At 44.5% G+C, this 20,347-nt stretch overlaps 1 protein-coding gene across 1 annotated transcript; it reads right to left on the reverse strand.

Annotated features, from left to right (window-relative positions):
- Window positions 1–644: 644 nt before the first annotated feature.
- On the reverse strand, window positions 645–15,427 carry FAM220A (family with sequence similarity 220 member A). The gene is made up of 2 exons (XM_027611396.2): window positions 15,231–15,427; window positions 645–2,458 (listed from the first exon to the last, which is right to left on the reverse strand). Exon 2 carries the CDS (start codon window positions 2,374–2,376, stop codon window positions 1,579–1,581), a length of 798 nt encoding a protein of 265 aa, XP_027467197.2. The 5' UTR covers window positions 2,377–2,458; window positions 15,231–15,427; the 3' UTR covers window positions 645–1,578.
- Between the last annotated feature and the right edge of the window lie 4,920 nt (window positions 15,428–20,347).

Consider the following 20,347-nt stretch of genomic DNA (forward strand, 5'->3'; position numbering starts at 1 on the left):
TCATGACCTGAGGCAAAGGCAGAGGCTTAACTGACAGAGCCACCCAGGCACCCCATGTATTAAAAAATTAAAGAAGTTGTTATAGTGAACATTCCCCCAAAGTGGCATCCAGAAAAAACACAACTTATTCTAATATAACCACATGAAGACATTCCAAATTTATTTAGCATCGGATACTCAATAGAGAATTCCATCTTTGTTCTTTGCAACTGGTTGAAAATTTCTATTCTTGCAATTTACAAAACAAAGGAAATAAAACAGTCGATGGGTCACAGAAAGTTCTATCCCAAAGGAGTAGACTTAGTGTAAAACAAAAAAGGGCGGGGAGGGGCCTGACAAGAAAATGGTTCCCATTTTAAAACAATTCCGTGTTCTCACCTCACCATCCCTCGGTGACCCCAAACAGGGTTCTTACTGCCCAACCAGGACGGCGTCCTTCACGGTGGCGGTGATCACCAGAGGATCACAACACGTTCTCACTATGTCCTGGGAGGAAAGTGAGAGCAGAGAGTTCCGACCTGGCTTCGCATGTTGTCTTTCAAGCTCTGCTTCCGGTCTTCTAAGTCGGCAGCCTACTTGGACCAGTGCTAAAAGACTTCAATATGAGGAAGACAGCACTGATAAAACACAAGGTGAACCGAGACTGCACATGTAAAAGAAGACATTTATTATGCTAAATAACATGTTTTATTTTTCATTTTCCCCAAACACTAAAATAGCACACGGCATAGCAAGTTAGCACACAAACGGAGAGAGGCAACCAGTAACTCCGAAACTGGTTAAGTCTTACTTTGGGACTCCTGAAAAACTCACACTCTAAAGGGACCTTTACCAGAGTTCTCAACCACCAGAGGGGTTACCTCAGAAAAAATGTTAGTGTAAGAGATACCTCCGCTCCTGGAAACTGGAAAGTTTCTACCGGGGCAGTACAAGGTCTGTCTCCCCCTAATGGAGCTACCGCAGATGGTCTCAAGGTCATTTCTATTTCAGGCGACACTGCCAGGGCTCCTAGTTTAAGGATTATACTAAAAGGACACTGAATATTGCAACTTTCACCGTAGGGCCTCCATTTAAACTGCATTTCAAGGGGAAGGAAAATTTGAGAAAAATAAAACTTTGCTGCATACCCAAATTATTCTACAGAATGCAGAAATGGTGGCAGGGCCAAGAGCAGGTAGGGAAGGGCTGATATGAACAAACGGCCACTTCCACCCGATGATCAGTCTGAGGAGACAGTATCTGGGACGGTAGCCCTTTAGAATGAGCGTTGAAGATAAAGAATGTTATTACATCTTTACGTTGTAACCTGACATTTATATAGGATCTATGAATGTTCTCCTTGAAATGGTATCCCAATACTGAATGTCTTTCAAGCACGGGTTAAAACATGTTCAAAACTCTCCTGTCACATCAACCAACTTCCCATGAGTTTAAATTCCACTTAAAGTTTGTCTGATCATACAAACTGAAGCAGGAACTTCACGGCTGCCCCGTGCGCATCCAGACTCAGTGTGAAAGAAATCATTCTAAGACAACTTTTAAAATTAATCTCACTATTTTTATTGTTCGGCTTGTACCTTAACTATGGCGTAACGGATTTGCTACTTCAAAAGCTGGTAGAGCCAGTAACCCCAGTATTATTTGCAGATCGTTTGAGGTACTTTTTATACTTGAAAGCATTTTCTTGTATTCTACCGTTTGCTCTGAAAACAGGGGCTCTGGGTGGCCAAGGAAAACACATTTTGTCTCATCATTCAGGAAAACTTTGGGGCATGCGTGCAGCAGTGTAGACAGGACGAAATGCAGGCCAGACAGTTCCAACTCAAAGCCTAGCCCCTCTAAAAGAGCACTTGGCGGTTCCTCCTCAGAGATCCCCATTTCTGATCGCTTCTGAGAGCACGGTAGTCCTGACGCCCAAGGCTCTCCTGGGCGGCACCATCCTCCATGGCTGTCGGTGGCCCTGGGCCCTCCTCCCAGCCAGTGCCTCACCAGAGCATCCCCCACTCCGCAGGACACCCCAGCAAAACTCTCTTCTGCAAGAGCACAGAACACATGCACAGTCTTGCTCTGACCCACCACGGAAGCTGAATTTCTTCTTAATGATTCTTTCAGACACAGAAGCACTTTGTTGCTGCTGTGAAGCAAGAGGCTGGCCTCGCTCGGAGCATTTTTCATTTCCATTGACAACTCCTCCTTTTGTGAATTTCCATCCACATCAACCGCAGGTATTTGCATAAAGGAGGAGGAAGGTGTATCTGTCGGGCAAAGGCTCTCCCCCTGTGCTCTTTCAAGTCCATACAGCAGCCTGTCTGAGTCCTCTCCCGCCCCCTTCACCTTCCTGAGGCAGGTGCCCAGGGCTCCCACTCTGTCCCTCATGCTGTGTGTTCTCTGATGTGGTGAGCCTGACGACACGCCTCTGTCAGTCAGCGGAAGGCCTTCAATGGATCTCAATATGAACCTGGAAGAGATAATCCAATTAAAAGTATTATTATGAAGACAGAGTCTTAAAAGAGCCTACATACACCAGGTACTACCTAACAAATATGAAGATCTCTTTAACAGTCTCTGGTACCAAGGATTCCCATAATTTGATAGAAAACAGGATGACAACCTACCAATTAGAGATCACAACAAAAAGAACATACTTTAAAAAAACACACAGTACTTTATTAATGCAGTGTTTCCTTAAAAAATACTTAAAAATTTTTAAAAAATACATCCTTAGGTTTTGTACTTTTCACAACTATTTAGTTTTTTCTGTGGGTTCAATAAAAATCTGTCCTCTCTTTAATCAGGACATAACTGGATGACTCTATTATGCAAACCAAGGCTCTGACATGTCCTATTTGAGAATGATTCTCAATGACTCAAGCAGGACAAGCCACTTTTAAGGAATCAAGGTCAATTTTATTTACAGATCTAATGTCCACAAAGCCCTCCCAAGAAAAACCAGCATGGAGGGATCCTGGCATACAACATTGCAGCCTCAAGGTGGTAAGGAAAATCACTGGCTGGCAGGTCAGGAACCTTAGCAAATTTTGGAGCCTTGATAAGAGAAGAATTCACCCGAATTTATAGGTACTACAAGTAAAAACATGATGGAGAAAGTTTCTTGGGCTTACCTCCCCACTCTCAGACTCGCCCAGTCCGAGATTCTGCGTGAAAACTTCAGGACAGAAGTTGATTTGTGACCTCAGCAGTTGTTCAAGAGCAAACTCAAGGTGACTCATATGGTTAACACTCTTGCTGCACCTGCAACCCTAATGGGACCAGCCTTTTTCTGTGACCCAAGAATCATCTTTCTTTGCCATAGTTACGCCCCCAATGGGGAAGATATGTCAGGAAAGGCTGTGAAAGGGCCTTGAGACGGGCAAACAATAAGCTGACTGGGCGTGCTGTCCAGTGCGTCCTTGGGTTACCTAAGTTTATGGGGCCCTGCACCTGTCTGAGCTGCTGTACGAATGCGAGTTGTGAAAAATGTGAGAGGAAGGCAAAATATTTTTTAAAGATTTTATTTATTTATTTGAGAGAGAGAATGAGAGAGAGAGAGCATGAGAGGAGGGAAGGCAAAATATTTTTAATTTATGCTTCTTTTTGTGTATTTTTTTTAAGATTTTATTTATTTGACAGAAAGAGAGATCACAAGTAGGCAGACAGGCAGGCAGAGGAGAAGCAGACTCCCCACAGAGCAGGGAGCTCGACTTGGGGCTCGATCCCAGGACCCTGCGAAGGGTCTTGAGGACTTGAGCCGAAGGCAGACGCTTAACCGACTGAGCCACCCAGGTGCCCCCAAGGCAAAAGATTTCTTATCCAAAGAAATTAAAAATTTTGTTCAGAGGAATGCAATTATTACCCTGTGGATACTGACCATTTCTTACATCCATTTGTACCACACTTTGGTGTTCCTGGTTACATGTGCATGTTTTGTCTAAATTCTCTTTTAAGCTGCTTATAGCATCTCACTAGCTCCTTCATTAATTGAGGAATTTAAAAAAATGTTGACCCATGGTCCTTTAAAAAACAACCATAACCCCAGAGCATTAATACATGGAAAATAAATACATAAACTGTATTTAGAAATTTTTCTAAAAGGCCAGCCTAAAGAAGAACAATCTAACGAAAACACACAACTCTGCTGGGAGAAAGGAGGGATGGAAACGTGGGACGTGAGGCAGAAGCAGCCTGGGAGCGGACAGCCCATCTCCCACAGTAAGACGAAGATGAAGCCTAAGAGTGAAGAGTCAGGAAGCAACAAGCGTGCGATACAGAGAGAAATACGCACAAGGAGAACCAGCTGTAGCTGAGAGGCTTGGCTATGGGGACAGAGAAACGGGGCAGGAAGCTGCAGTTTCTCTAACCAGGGGACCTAGCTAAGGTAAGTGTGTTACGTTTTTAAAAAATGTAAAGAGAGTACACTGGGAAGAAAATAAACAAGAATTACTGGAGGCTGAAGTAGAAGCAAAAAGAGCAAAGGGAGGGGGTGTGAAGCCAACCAGGGCTAACAAGAGGCACTGGTCACGGTGTAAGGAGCGTGGCCTCCATCAGCAGGCGATGCAGAGCCACTGAGGGACGTTCGGTGGGGAGACGTTGGCTGGATCTGCATTTCTGATTAATTCCTTGGCTGCAGTGTGGTGGCTAGACTGGAAAGGAATCACAGTAGACCAATTAGGAGGCTATTGAATAGCACAGGGAAACAGTTGAGGCTGTGGGTGAAGAGGAGAGAGAAGATATTTTTCCACTTGGTGGCGGACGGATGTAGAAAGAGGACCACAGGTTTCTCTGGCTTTCATTTCTGGGTAATGAAGGCATCACGAACAGAGAATGGAGAGGGAACAGCAGGTCGGGAGGGACGTCAAACAGCTCAGATGGGAGACGGGAACACACAGAGTTTGACTGTGGGAACGGGCAAGCATTTGGATTATTAATAAAGCTGTTAGCTCAAGAGTGATGTCAGAGCTGGGACCTAAATTCTGAAGTCGCCGGCTTTGGGGAGGTGGACAAAAAAGAGAAAACGGTAAGGTACAGAAGGCCAGGATCTCCAAGATCTAGCGAGGGCCCCAAAGCCACAGAGGAGGAAGATTCAAAGCACCTCAAGAAACTCCGTGTCACAGATGCCAAGAGCATCGAGTGCTTCAAAAAAGAGGGCGGTTATGGGGCAACTGGGTGGCTCAGTCATTAAGCGTCTGCCTTAGGCTCAGGTCATAATCCCAGGGTCCTGGGATTGAACCCCACATCAGGCGCTCTGCTCAGCGGGAAGCCTGCTTCTCCCTCTTCCACTTCCCCTGCTTGTATTCCCTCTCTTGATGTCTCTCTGTCAAATGAATAAATGAAAAATAAAATAAAAAAGAAACTAAAATAAGATAAAAAATAATAAAATAAAATAAAAAATTCTTAAGAAAAACACATCATTTAATAGGAACCAACTCTCAGGAAAATTAGTTTCTTTTTTTTTTTTTAAAGATTTTATTTATTTATTTATTAGAGAGCAAGTGAGAGAGAAACAGCATGAGAGGGGAGAGAGTCAGAGGGAGAAGCAGGCTCCCCACTGAGCCGGGAGCCCGATGTGGGACTCGATCCCAGGACTCCGGGATCATGACCTGAGCCGAAGGCAGTCGCCCAACCGAGCCACGAAAATTAGTTTCTAACTACTTTTAGCATGTCCTTGTACAAGGACTTGGTGCTGTTCAGAAAATACTTCAGCTAAGGTACCACTAATATAATCATATATTTAGTAATGTTAGAACATGTTGTTTACTGAAGATCTAGTTCTTTAGTAAATTCAGTAATAAAACTACATATTTAATCTCTTGACAAAAATACTTCGGATCAGTGAAAACATATTGGCTCTGACCCCTCAACTAGCCAACAAATTGTTTTTTTTGGCCAACAAAAACTTCTGATACTACACACACACATTACTTATATTTTGAGAGCCAGAAATAATTTTCAAATAATTTCTAAACAAGCAAAATATTTTTTTTATTTTTTTTTAAAGATTTTATTTATTTTTTGACAGAGAGAGACATAGTGAGAGAGGGAACACAAGCAGGGGGAGTGGGAGAGGGAGAAGCAGACTCCCCGCTGAGCAGGGAGCCCGATGCGGGACTCGATCCCAGGACCCTGAGATCATGACCTGAGCCGAAAGCAGACGCTTAACGACTGAGCCACCCAGGCGCCCCAAAATATTTTTTTAAAGATTTTATTTATTTGACAGAGAGAGTCATAGCGAGAGAGGGAACACAAGCAGGGAGAGAAGCAGGCTCCCCGCTGAGCAAGGAGCCAGATGCGGGACTCAATCTCAGAACCCTGGGATCATGACCTGAGCCAAAGGCAGATGCTTAACACTGAGCCACTCAGGCACCCCACAAGCAAAATATTTTTTATTGAAGTACAGTTGACACACTATATATTAGTTTCAAGTGTACACGAAAGTGATTCAACCACCTTATCCATTATGCTCTGCTCCCCACAAGTATAGCTACCATCTGTCACCATACAACGCTACAATACCACTGACTATATTCTCCATGCTGTATCTTCCACGCCCATGACTTACTCATTCCATAACTGAAAGCCTGTACCTTCCACTCCCCTTCACCCATTTTTCCCATTCTCCCACCACCCACCTTGGGGGGACCCATCAGTTTGTTATCTGTATTTATGGGTCTGTTTCTTTTTTGGTTTGTTCATTTGTTTTATCTTTTAGATTCCATGTATAAGTGAAATCATATGGTATTTGTCTTTGTGAAATATTTTTATAACTTATTCTCACTCTACTACATATATTGGTACATCACATTGTACCCAATAAAATACGCATAATTACATAATTAACTGTCCTTAGCCCTAGAAATCTCATCCCCACACCCACCCCCATGTTAAGTCTACAAAATGATAAGCAGCATAAACTCTGGCAAACAAACTTATCCACCAACACGGAGACCATCAGAGTAAAGTAAGGAGTCTATTCTGAAGTTCAAGACAGTTTGATTCAGAAAAAAATAAAGTGCAGTACTGGGAGTAAGTTCCTGAATGTACTCCCTCATCCGGTAACAAAGGTTGAGAGTTGAACCACAAAACCAGAGGGGTGATGTGTAAGAGAAACAAGATTATCTGGGTCTGTCCATGATCTTCAGGGCAGACAGGAGAAATCCTCCACAAAAATCCCTGCCTGCGGGAGGCAGCTGACCTGCTGCATAACAATAGGCCTGACCCAATTTGACAGCGGCTGTCCTCCTGGGCTGTCGCCTTACCTTCTTTAACCTGAGCTATTAATGGCCTCAGGGACCTGACAGTCTGGATACCACCTCTCTGTAAACTAAAAATAACCTGTCCTCTATGCTTCTGAAAGCCAGCTGGCAAGGCTATTCCCAAAGGGGGCTGGGAAGAAGACACAGCTCAAGGAGCAGGGTTGGGACAACAATGGGCTTAGAGTGGGGTCCTGCCTCACAACGGCTCCCAAACACGCTCCAGGCCCATCCCCGCCTCGCCTGGCTTCCAGAGCTTCCAGAGCTTCCAGATGTGAACTTAACATTGCTGTGCTCATGACTAAAACAATCAGACTAAGGAGGTGGCCAAAACACATTCCTCAAATTGCTACCTGGGGCACCTGGCGGGTGCAGTCCATAGAGCATGCAACTCTTGATCTCGGGGTCATGAGTTCAAGCCCCATGTTGGGTGTAGAGATTACTTAAGGAAATACCAAATAAAATTTTTAAAAATAAGACTTTAAAAAAAAAAGGCGCTACCCAGCTCAAAGGATGAGAAACAGGAACAACTCAGTCATGTCCACATGAAGCTGAATCATAACCACAGGGAACACTAAGAGTGCTTAGTTCCTGTTACTAAGCATTCAGCACATCCAAATCAAACCTGCCCCCAAACAAAGCCAGTCATGCAGCTCTTGCTAGCCACCACCCTGTTTCCTCTTTCTTCCACCTGCCTGCCAAAGGTGCGCTGAGACGTGGGCTGTGTCACAGCTCGGGGACCTCTGGCAATCCTCTGTCCTGAGCGTGCTGTGAGGACTCTGCGTGAAAGCGCCCAGCAACTTCTCTGACCGGCATTCCAAAAACAGCAGCTATCATCATCATCCAAGAGTGTTTTAGGGAACAACAAAATGGGGCTGGGGGGCGGTTCTAGGAAGCAGAAGACGCAGGAGTGACCACTGGATGGCAACATGGAAGTCGCCTCAACACGGGCCGTGTGTTTCGTGGAGGGGTAGAAGCCGAGGCCCAGGCTGCAGTGGCCGACCAGTGAATGGGGAGCATTTTAACTTTTAAAATGATTTACAAATGGGAGAAATGAAATCATGTCCACACAAACCCTATACGTGAATGTTCATAGCAGCATTACTCACTCATAATAGCCAAAAAGTGAGAACAGCCTGAATGTCCAACTGATGGATATGAGAGACAAAAAAGGCTACGGAAGTGTCACAGATTGGAGGAGACATGGCAACTAAATGCAGTGTGGGGTCCTGGAACAGGAAAAGAACACAGTGGGAAAAACTGGTAAAATCCCAATGTGTTGGACTGATGTTCATCTCTGAGTTTTTCACTGTGCTATGACACAGTTAGCCTCCAACAGTAGAAGGTGGGTAAAGGGTCTCTGGGAGCCCTCCGCATATTTTTGCAACTTTTCTCTAAGTCAAATCATTTCAAAGTAAAAAGTAAAAAAACAAACCAAAAAAGGGATCCATTCTGGCTCGGAGTTTTTTGTTTTTTTGAATACCCCAGTGTGGGATGAGGAGATGAAGATGGTGTAGGCTTGAGGAAGTAAGATAAACCTGATTAGCAAAGAGTTGATCCTTACTGAAAAGGAGTGATGGGGGGGGGAGGGGTGTGTGTGTGTGTGTAGGGTTCATTATACTACTCTATTTTTGTGTACATTTGAATATTCCAATAAAGCTTTTTAAAAAAATAATCCTTTAAGGGGCGCCTGGCTGTCTCAGTCGTTTAAGAGTCTGCCTTCGGCTCAGGTCATGATCCCAGGGTCCTGGGATCGAGTCCCACATCGGGCTCCCTGCTCAGCAGGAAGCCTGCTTCTCCCTCCCCCGCTCCCCCTGCTTGTGTCCCCTCTCTTGCTGTGTCTCTCTCTGTCAAATAAATACATAAAATCTTAAAAAAAAATCCTTTAAAAAAGTAAATCACATTAAGTCCCATCTCAGTGAAATATCTCCCACTTCGCTCAGAGTACAAGCCAAAGTCCTTACAACGTAGGAGCCACCATCCCATGTTCCCTGGTCCCCCAGTTTGTTACTGTGATCATAGAACAGAATTAAGAACACTCGGAAGGGTACCTGGCTGGCTCAGAGCATGTAACTTTTTTTTTAATCAAGGATTTATTTATTTAGGAGAGGGGGAGAGAGAACACGTGTGTGTGCCCATGAATGGGGGAGGGGAGGAGAATCTTAAGCAGATGCTGTCCTTTTCCATGTGAAAGCAATTCATTTTTATTGGCCCTTAGAAAACTATCAGAAGGTGCTACAGTCTGAATGTCCCCCCAAATTCATATGCTGAAACTCTAACCTAAAAATGGTGGTATTAGGAGGTGAAGCCTCAGGGAACTGTGTAGGTCATATGAGTAGAGCCTTCATGAATGGGATTATTGTTCTTACAAAGTGGCCCCACAGAGACCCCTAGCCCCTCCAACTATGAGAGGACAAGCAAGAAGGCATCGCCCAGGAATCAGGACTCTCACGAGGGCTTGGCCATGGGGGTGCCTTGATCTTGGACTTTCCAGCCTCCGCAACTGTGAGAAATAAATGTTTGTTGATTATAAGCCGCCCTGTCTGTGGAGGTAAAGAACCACTGGTCCTGCTCCAAAGATTGTTTGAGAAGCAACGCATAGGCTCTCTCCAAGTTAGGGCTACTCCCCCCAGGTACCAACAAACACGTTTTTTTTAAAGATATTATTTATTTGTTTATTTGAGAGAGAGCAAGAGTGAGACAGCACAAGAGTGGGAGCAACAGAGGAAGAGGGAGAAGCAGGCTCCTCGCTGAGCAGGGAGCCCGACGCCGGGCTTGATCCCAGGACTCCAGGATCCTGACCTGAGCCAAAGGCAGATACTTAACGGACTGAGCCACCCAGGTTTGCCCGGACAAACACATTTATGAAAAAATGGTTTTTAACCTTTTCTTCACTTTTCCCCCCCAAGATTTTATTTATATATTTGACAGAGAGAGAGAGAGAGAGAGAGAACATGCACACACAAGCAAGGGGAGAGGGAGAAGCAGGCTCCCTACAGAGCAGGGAGCTCAATGCAGGGCTCGATCCCAGGACAGAAAGATCATGACCTGAGCGAAGGCAGATACCTAACCAACTGAGCCACCCAGGCACCCCACTTTTCTTCACTTTATATATGGTTGGTATCTTTTAACATTAGTACATATAGATCTAACACACTTTGTATCTGCTTGACCCATTATAAGACTTTGTGCAAGACTTAAAAAAAAGCCTGACTCAAGGATACAGGTGTTCACTGCACTATTCTTTCAAATTTTACATAGGTTGAAAATTTTTCAAAAGTTTATGAAAAACAAACCATGATGAAAGCATTCACTTGAATGGAAAGATTCCATAGTGTTTTTATGTTCCCTGCATGTTCGGTACTTAGCATCTCAAAGTATGCAGTTGTTCCTCATCTCAGAAGCCAGAACAAATTCCTAACTGGGCTGATGCTTTTGACTTGACTCATTAAGATTTCATAAAGCTCATAAGCTTTTACAACATTTTCTTTTTTTTTAAGATTTTATTTATTTATTCATGAGAGACAGAGAAAGAGAGAGAGAGAGACAGAGGGAAAAGCAGGCTCCCAAGGAGCAAGGAGCCTGATGCGGGACTTGATCCCAGGACCCTGGGATTATGACCTGAGCTGAAGGCAGATGCTTAACCATCTGAGCCATCCAGGCACCCTACAACATTTTCTTAATAATTTCTAATTTCCCCCCATCAAGCAACAGAATAAAACTCATTTCAAGCTGCACTTGACCCTGCAACTAGGATCTTAGAATCTACTACTTTTTTAAATTGTTCAGACATAAGATCATGCAATCTGAGTCAAAGCCAAGGTCCCTTCAATGCTCCTAAACCTCTCAGTCTGAATCTCCTGCCACCTTCTTCACGGACCAGCCTCCTGCTGTTCCGGAACATATCAAGCCTGCACCAGCTGTAGGGCCTTCTCTGCACAAAACAAGATACTCTTCTAACCCAGACATCTCCCCATCCCCAAGGCTAAAGCCCTTACCACTGACTTCAAGGTTTTGTTCAAATGCCACCTAATCAATGAAGCCCACCTGCTCTATTAAGAACGGCAACCAGCTCTCCCACCCTAACTACACTCCTGAACTCTTTTACCTGACTGGAATGAACGAATATAGATTTTCAAGTGACAGGAGAACATGGAAAGACAGGCAGTTGTGGATTTAGAAAGTCTATCACAAAGGAGACTACGACAGAGCAGTCAGAAGCAGGGGAGAGGGGTGGCATAGAGGGAGGAGCCAAAGGAAGCTTCCCGGGCCTGGTCAGCACAGGGCAGCGTGGCCCATGCCACAGAAGACAAGGACATTGCTCAGTTCTCAGTACAATCTATCATCTTGCTTTTACTAATTTTTTTAAAGATTTTATTTATTTATTTGCCAGAGAGAAGGCACAGGGGAGAGAGAGAGCATGAGAGTAAAAGCAAGGGAAAGCAGCAAGCAGAGGGAGAAGCAGGCTCCCCGCTGAACAGGGAGCCTGATGGGGGACTCGATCCCAGGCCCCTGGGATCACGACCTCAGCCGAGAGCAGACACTTAACCAACTGAGCCACCCAGACATCCCACTAATTTTAATTTAGTATTTCATACAGATTCTCATTTTTCTACTTGTATTTCAGATTCTGTATAAGTAGGATACTAATGACTCTAGCAGATTAAGGCTTGCTTGCAAACTATTTTTTTCAAAATTTTTAAAATTTATTTTTTTAAGCTTGCAAACAATATTTTAAAATCATAAAGCTCCTAGGTTTACAAAGCCCTTTTGCATCTATTTTCTCATTTAATCATCTTGCATATTAAAGGTCTACAAACAAATGACGTGGGGGTCCTAAGTAAACATGTGGGCCACAGCATCCCTTATTCCAGCACCCCCCATGGAGAGGCCAAGGACACGGTGTGTTGAGTAAAAAAGCAGCGACCTGCAGCCATCCTCTTGCTCAGATTCTATTTCCCAGGGCACTTCCCTTTACAAGAGGCCAGAGTAATTAAACCCTTAAATCAGGTTAATTTAACTAGTGATTTTCCACAAATGAACAGAAACTCTAAACCTGCAGGGGTATTTAAAGTAGCAGCTTAACTATCACAGTAAAGAAGAGAGATACCCGGCACCCACCCTCTCCCCGCCTCAAGCACGTGAAGTGACTGCTGCTATCCTGGATCAAGCCTGAGATCCAATCTAAAACCCTCACACAGTTCTTAGCCCCCAACGAACCTGGTGACCACTTTGTGCCTCCCCCACTCCCATCTCACCACTGACCTGACCGAACAAGCCCACATGCTACTCCTATAGCTCAGCTCTCAGGCTTCCCTACAGCTGTGCTGCACCTGGACTGTTACTCCATGTCAAGTACACCATGTCACTCATCACGGGCTTTTGGGGTTGGTGCGCGCTGAGCCCGTCTGACTCCCCAAACCACTCAAAGTAAAGCTAATCTCCCTCCTCCTAAATGCATCTACCTTCAATCATTGTGGTGCAAATTCCTTGTTATGAAAGTTGTACTTGAATAACATTTCCTGAGATTCCCAACCACAAACAACTATGAGATTTGGAAACCCTAAGCATCACATTAGAAATGGAGTCCTATGTTCCTTATTGCTTATGGAACAAGCAAGCCTTCAGTACTCTTGCAATGAAGAGAACAAAAGTGCAAGATCATATGGATAATGGTGATCATGCAAGTCCTCTCTGAAATCAGAATTGAAGTGTGAGACTGAACCAAAGGAAGAACAGCTTGTGCAAATGCCCAGGGACAGATATGCAGAGGAGAGTAGTAAGGAAACTGTGAAAAAGAACAGTAAACAAGAAGCCAGTTAGAGAGGTAGGCAAAAGCCAGATCTGCGGATCAAACTATGTGAACTGCATTCTGTATGCAATGAGCACCAGTTTTGTTCTGTTGTTTTGTGGGAAATGACACCTATGGTTAAAAAAAAAAAAAAGACTTCTCTACTGCCCCGTGGAAAATAGATGGTCCAGGTGATTATGGTAGTTTGGACAAGAGGGTAGTCATACGTAGTTAAGTGGACATATGACAAAGGTGATTTTTTTTAATGATACAAAACATGGTAACTTTTTTTCAAAACATAATTTTTTTTAAAGATTTTATTTATTTACTTGAGAGAGAGAGAATGAGAGATAGAGAGCACGAGAGGGAAGAGGGTCAGAGGGAGAAGCAGACTCCCTGCCGAGCAGGGAGACCGATGCGGGACTCGATCCCGGGACTCCAGGATCATGACCTGAGCCGAAGGCAGTCGCTTAACCAACTGAGCCACCCAGGCGCCCCAAAACATGATAATTTTTAACATTATGTACTAGGTCTTCTCTTACAATAGTTCTTGTAATTCTACATGTGACTGCAAAGCATTAACGCAATTCTAGACAAAAGGTTCCCAAGTAGGCGCTCGGCGGCCAGGGTGGGGGGCGGTGTCAAATGCAGACTTGTTTTGTTTTGGCCACAAAGTTTACTTTCTTAAAACCTGAGTTGATTTGGTATCTAAAAATCAGTATTTCCAATTTCTCTTGAAAATCACTAGATCTGGCAAACAACCGTTGGCTAGTGGAAACTGGCTAGAGCACAGGCTTTCTGGTTTCCCCCAGTCCCCCACACCCAGCACCCTTGACTCCTTCATACCACCTACTGGAAAGATAATTCAGTTTTCCACTCTTCCAGTCTGGTACCCTCACTTAGGGTGCCAAAGCCCTTATTCACATAAAAGTATCCCAATTTGAGGGGTGCCTGGGTGGCTCAGTCATTAGACGTCTGCCTTCGGCTCAGGTCATGGTCCCAGGGTCCTGGGATCAAGCCCCGCATCGGGCTCCTTGCCTGGCGGGAGGCCTGCTTCTCGCTCTCCCGCTCCCCCTGCTTGTGTTCCCTCTCTCGCTGTGTCTCTCTCTTGTCAAATAAATAAAATCTTAAAAAAAAAAAAAAGGCAGGTTCATCTCATCTCACCTTAACACATTTTTGATCAAGAACTGGTTTTAAATAGCCTGCCGTCACCAGTAATAGGAACCAAAACCTAAGGATCCAGACACAGACACAATTCCATTCTGATACAACCAAACCAGAGGGGACAAAAATGACAACACCTGCATGGTCTCAACAGGCCTGGTCCTAGCACTCAAGCTTCCTCATTTTGCACACCAGGGAGCAACACAAGTACGGTCAGACCGGAAGCTCAGCGAGGGCAGGAATCTGTCCCTCCTCCATCAAAGCCTGTGCCAGGCACTCCAAGATGTGTAAACGGAATCCAATAGGAGCTCCGCATTTGACCATCTCTGATACACTTACAAAGGATAATTCTCAATCTGACGACTTTTCATCCCACTAGAAAAAGGCATCTATAATTCAAGGGGTGAAGGAATGTCATTTACAGCAAAGGTGATCTCCAAGGTGCTGGGTGTGTCTACTTTCTCACATCTGAATATAGTTTAAACTCTGAAACCTTTTGCGTCTCTGCCTCCTCCACTTCATTTTCCCTCATCTCCAGCCTCACCCCACTCCCACTCCGACTAGGATAAGATACATCCATCAAAACACTAACCCATTTTAAGTTTCAGAAATAATTTGTTGAAAAGCTTTGTAAAGTTTGGGAACTAGCAAAGTCAATCACAAACCCACCTCGCAAACCCAACCGTATAATAATTTTCTGGGCCAAATTTCCTCTTCAGGGCTTTTCCACCGGTGCCAGCATCCACCATCCCCGCGGACCCCACGCCCCAGCTGTAGGCCCTCAGCCGGGGCAAGCCGCTCCACCCCGCCCCTAGCCTCGTTTGCAGAACGGGAACAACAATAACCTCAGCGGGTTTTCCTCCCGTGGGGTTGCAGGAGAAATGCACAGTGCATACACTTAGCCCCCAGCTTGGCAGCTCCTGTTAGCATCCTCGCCGTCCCCGGGCGGGATGGGCCGGACCGCGCTGGGCGGACAGGCGCTTGGGGAGGGTCGAGGGAGAGGGGCCGGGCGGGCGCGGCTCACTCACCTGCAGGCGGACGTTGAGCATCATGGAAGCCACGATGTAGAGGTAGGGGAAGTTGATGCGCAGCCGCCAGGCCAGGTCGAAAAAGATGAGCAGCGTGCGGGTCAGCCCCTTGCAGAAGACCCCATAGGAGCGGGCGGCGGCCGAGCGCGAAAGGCGGACAGCCAGGCCCGACAGAGCCGCCGCCATATAGACCGGCGCCCGCCGCCCGCCCGCCGCGCACCGACCGGCCGCGGACCCGGGCCGCCCGGCGCTCCGAAGCCCGCCCGCCCTCTCGGCGCCGCGTCGCCCCCGGGCCTCCGCCCCGGCCGCTGGGCCGCGCTCGGCGCGCTGAGGGAGCGAGGGAGGCGGCGGCGAGGTTGGGGGCGGGCGGGCGGGCGGGCGGCGGGGAGGGGAGTCCGCGCGTCACACTCGGGGAAGCGCCTCCGCGAGCTGCCGCCTGGTCCAAGCCGGGCCGCGCGGCCTGACGTCACAATGCCCGCGCCGCGCCTGCGCACCTCTGTCCCGCCCCCTACCCCGCCCCTTGTCACCTTCCGCAGGTGAGACGCGCATGCGTGGGCGAGGCGGGGCGGGATGCTCCGGCAGAGCGGCGGATGCGTTATCTCGGTCTGCCCCCTAATGGTAAGCCAGAAATTAAAACAAACGAGGAGGTGAGCCGTGAATTTGAATTAGATTGTACAATGCCAATGTCCTTAATGATGGGGAACTGTACATTTAAAAATTGTTAAAATAGACAGCTCTTTCTGCCCAGGGGTCCTGTCATCGTGCTTTAATAAAACTATCTTTTTGCACCTAAATAAATAAATCAATCAAAATAAAAACGGTGAAAATAGCAAGTTTTATGTTATGTATATCTAACCACAATTATAAAAAGCAAAGGGAGGCTTCCTGGGGTGGAGGGGCAGAACATGCTACCCATGTAGTTGGTTTCAGGACCCCAGCCATTGTTGTTCAGTATTGACTGATATAAAATTTAATCTTTAATAACTGGTATTAATTGACTTGCTAATGAAATAAGCAAAAATATGGAAACTTCCAAAACTTCTAGTATTCTGGGTTTGGGGTTTTTTTTTCTTTTTGACAATGAGTTTTTACATTCCTACTTCAGCATATAGGTTTCTATCAAAGATTTGCATGGTGTGAAGGTAGATATGTTATTTCTAGTCTCAGACAAAGCATTTCATGTCATTACTTCCGCCCACCGGTGAAAGTCTGGGAATTTGGTACAAGTGAGAAAAAAAGAGTTTCATTGACGAAATTAAAAGCAAATTTTAAGTCCTTTAAAAAAGCAACATGTGAAAATAGATTTAAATGTAAAAATTCTTTGCCCTAAAATGGGTTTGCAGTAATAATCATTATTGCGTTAGAAGTCATTTAAGGGGCACCTCGTGGTGCAGTCGGTTGGGCATCTGACTCTTGGTTTCCCTTCGGTCCTGGTCTCCGGTTGTGACCTCTGGGTTGTGAGATCCAGTCCTGCGAACTCCCCGCTGAGTGCCAAGTCAGCTGGGGTTTCTCTCCCTCTCCCTCTACCCCTCCTGCTCGTGCTCTCTCTCTCTAAAATAAATAAATACATCTTTAAAAAAAAAAAAGTCAGGGGCTCCTGGGTGGCTCAGTTGGTTAAGCGACTGCCTTTGGCTCAGGTCATGATCCTGGAGTCCCGGGATCGAGTCCCGCATCGGGCTCCCTGCTCGGCAGGGAGTCTGCTTCTCCCTCTGACCCTCTTCCCTCTCGTGCTCTCTATCTCTCATTCTCTCTCTCTCAAATAAATAAATAAAATCTTTAAAAAAATAAAATAAAAAATAAAATTAAAAAATTAAAAAAAAGTCATTTAGGAGCACCTGGGTGGCTCAGTTGGCTAAGCGTCTGCCTTCTGCTCAGGTCATGGTTCCCGGGTCCTGGGGATGGAGTCCCATGTTGGGCTCCTTGCTTAGCGGGGAGCCTGCTTCTCCCTCTGACTGCTCCTCTCCCTGCTTGTGCTCGCTCTCTCTCTCTCTCTCTCTCTCTCTGACAAATAGAGAATATCTTTATTAAAACTAAAATCTTTATTTAAAAAATTAGAAATAAATAAAATAAAATTCTTTACCCTGAAAGAAATTCACATTCAAAATCATTAAAAATTTTTTTCATTTTACTCATCTATAATCCACAGATTATAAATAACAGAGGACACTTCCAGTATTGTAATTATGACTATTATTTAGCATTATCATTTTTCTTTGAATATCTACTGTGTAAGAAGAATTGTACTTTTTGGCGGGGGTGGGGGTGACGCTTAGTCAGCTCAGTTGGTGGAGCATGGGACTCTTGATTTCAGGGTTGTGAGTTCAAGCCCCACCTTGGATGTGGAGATTACTTAAAAAATTTTTTTAAATCTTGGGGAAAAAAAGGAAGAATTGTACCTTTTGATGCTCATAATACTGTATTTACTATCCATTGTGTTTCAGGCCAAGACCATTTTAAATAGTTATTTCAGGGTTTTTAGCTTTTGGATCGTCTTGTTATTAAAATAATATTTTTCAAAGTATGTGCACTAATCTTTAGTTCCCCTTATTTTTGCAGCATTAGACTGCCACATTTATTGCTGCCATAAAAAGCTCACTTCCCTTTTTTTGTAAGCTATTTTTTTCTCTTGGCACTAAGTGGATGCTATCTTTGAGGATGCAGAACACATGCTCCTGAATTATCGTCATTCAAGCTATCCTTCCCAAAAAGCAAAATGAGCACTTCTTTATACAGTATTTAGAAAAATAATTTAAAGATTTTTAAAGGCTAGAGTGTTCAGTGGAAAATTTGCCAAAGACACAAAATCAATCTGACAATGTGTGAACAGGTTTCAAGATCAGCTGAATTTGTTCTTAGGCCTGTAAAGATTTTCACTGGTGGAGATTTGGCAGTGCTGTTTATTAGAAGTATGTTGAAAGACCAGATGGGCTGCAGGGATGTGAGATACATATATATATATATATATATCCTCCCTGGTTACTCATTTCTTTTTCTCTAAATGCCATTGAGGCAATGAGGCATTTTTAACAAGCCATTCAGTTGCCATAAACAATGGCAAACAACATCACCACAAAACTACACCGAGCAAGGTAAAAAGCCTTATGTAATTAGACATAATGGAAGGTCAAAGAGAACACGAACGAAAGAATGCTAACGAGATTTGAGGTTTAATATATATCAAGGTTAACTAGTTCCGAGTTGTAGAGCAGGTTGGTAAATTAGTCTAGCCTCCTGACTTAACATTTAACTCAACCCCAATTTTCTAGGATCTCTGGGAAGACATTCTGCTAATTATAATTTGAGAACCAGGCAAAATTAATTATAAGTCAGTGTGGATAGTATTTTTATAGAGGTACGTAAGGGTTATAGGAGAAGGTAGGAGAAAAGACGCCGAGGCAAATGGGAAAATGACTTTATGAAGGCTTGATCAAGAGGATCCAGGTGATTTGCCTACAACCTTCCTTCCTGCAGTTAGAGCAGCAACTCAGGTGAAACAAATAGTTGTCTTTTTTTCTTTCCAGCTTCCCCTGATGAGAAAAGAGCAGGGAAACAGGGTTTCAAATTCACCATCTTCTTTTAGCCCCGTGACCTGCTTCTGTAAAATAAGGATAAGGACACCCATCCTACAGGGTATTTGTGAGAAATAAATGAGAGCAAGTATGCACAGCATATGGCACTGTCCTAGGCAGATAGAGGGCACCCAGAAAGTCATAGTTATTTCCATGCTCAGGGCCCTTGAGTCCTTAGAATACAAGTTTAGTGACTCCATTAATAATCATTTTAATTAGAGTCACCTGGCTGGTTCAGATGGCGGAGCATGCGACTCTCAACCTCGGGTCGTGAGTTCAAGCCCACGTTGCGGGTAGAGCTTCCTTAAAAAGAAAAAAGAGATTCCAATTTTGAGGCTCATAGTAATAAAATATGTAATAAAAGTAATGATGTAATAAAAATATGTAATAAAAAGTAAATGAAAAAATATAAGGTTACCAAAAATATACATATATAGTTACCAAAAAAAAATCATTATAATTAATAATATTTAACTATGGATCACAAGAAACCTGAAGAATGAGACACCTTGATTATGTTGCTGGAAGAGAAGATGGACACAAATGATCCAAAATGTTGGTCAGAAATAATTTATATTCCTTTGCTCATTTCCATGAAAACCTGGAAGTGTGGGGTGGATTTAAGCATGAGCGTTTAGGGCACCTGGGTGGCTCAGTCGTTAGGCGTTTGCCTTCGGCTCGGGTCCTGGTCCCAGGGTCCTGGGATCAAGTCCCACATCGGGCTCCCTGCTCGGTGGGAAGCCTGCTTCTCCCTCTCCCACTCCCCCTGCTTGTGTTCCTGCTCTCGCTGTCTCTCTCTCTGTCAAATAAATAAATAAAATCTTTAAAAAATAAATAAATAAAAATAAACATGAGCATTTAGTTGCCATTGTAAGATAATTAAAGTTTCCAGTCTCTCACTGAAGGGCTCTTTCCAGGCAGTCACATTATTTCACCAGATTAAGGTCAATGTGAATCAATGACACAGTGCTAGTATGGAGTCATTCTTTTTGTTTGTTTGTTTGAAAGATTTTATTTATTTATTTGACAGAGAGGGAGGGAACATAAGCAGGGGGGTGGGAGAGGGAAAAGCAGGTTTCTGGCGGAGCAGGGAGCCTGATGTGGGGCTCGATCCCAGCACCCTGAGATCATGACCTGAACCAAAGGCAGACGCTTAACGACTGAGCCACCCAGGCGCCCCAGTATGGAGTCATTCTTAAGTGAAGAAAAATAAGGACAAAAGTATGCACAGATATGTGTGTGTGCATACATATATATTTATATATAAAAATAAACACACATGACTACTTGCATACATATACATATATGGGTGTATATACATATTTATACATATATACACATATGTGGGGCTGTTTTGTTTATTCTTTACATGAAAGGATAAACCATATATTTGTTTTAAAGTACTTTTAAAAATCGGGGTGTCTGGGTGGCTCAGTCGGTTAAGTGTCTGACTCTTGATTTTGGCTCAGTTCATGAACTCGGGGTCGTGAGATGGAGCACCATGTCGAGCTCAGCACAGAGTCTGCTTGAGATTCTCTCTCTCTCTCT

This window comes from Zalophus californianus, chromosome 10, assembly GCF_009762305.2.
Source record: "Zalophus californianus isolate mZalCal1 chromosome 10, mZalCal1.pri.v2, whole genome shotgun sequence".
Taxonomy (NCBI): domain Eukaryota; kingdom Metazoa; phylum Chordata; class Mammalia; order Carnivora; family Otariidae; genus Zalophus; species Zalophus californianus.

Coding starts and splice junctions, on each gene's coding strand:
- FAM220A (XM_027611396.2), bottom strand. CDS start 2,376: ATGAGGGACAGAGTGGGAGCCCTGGGCACCTGCCTCAGGAAGGTGAAG.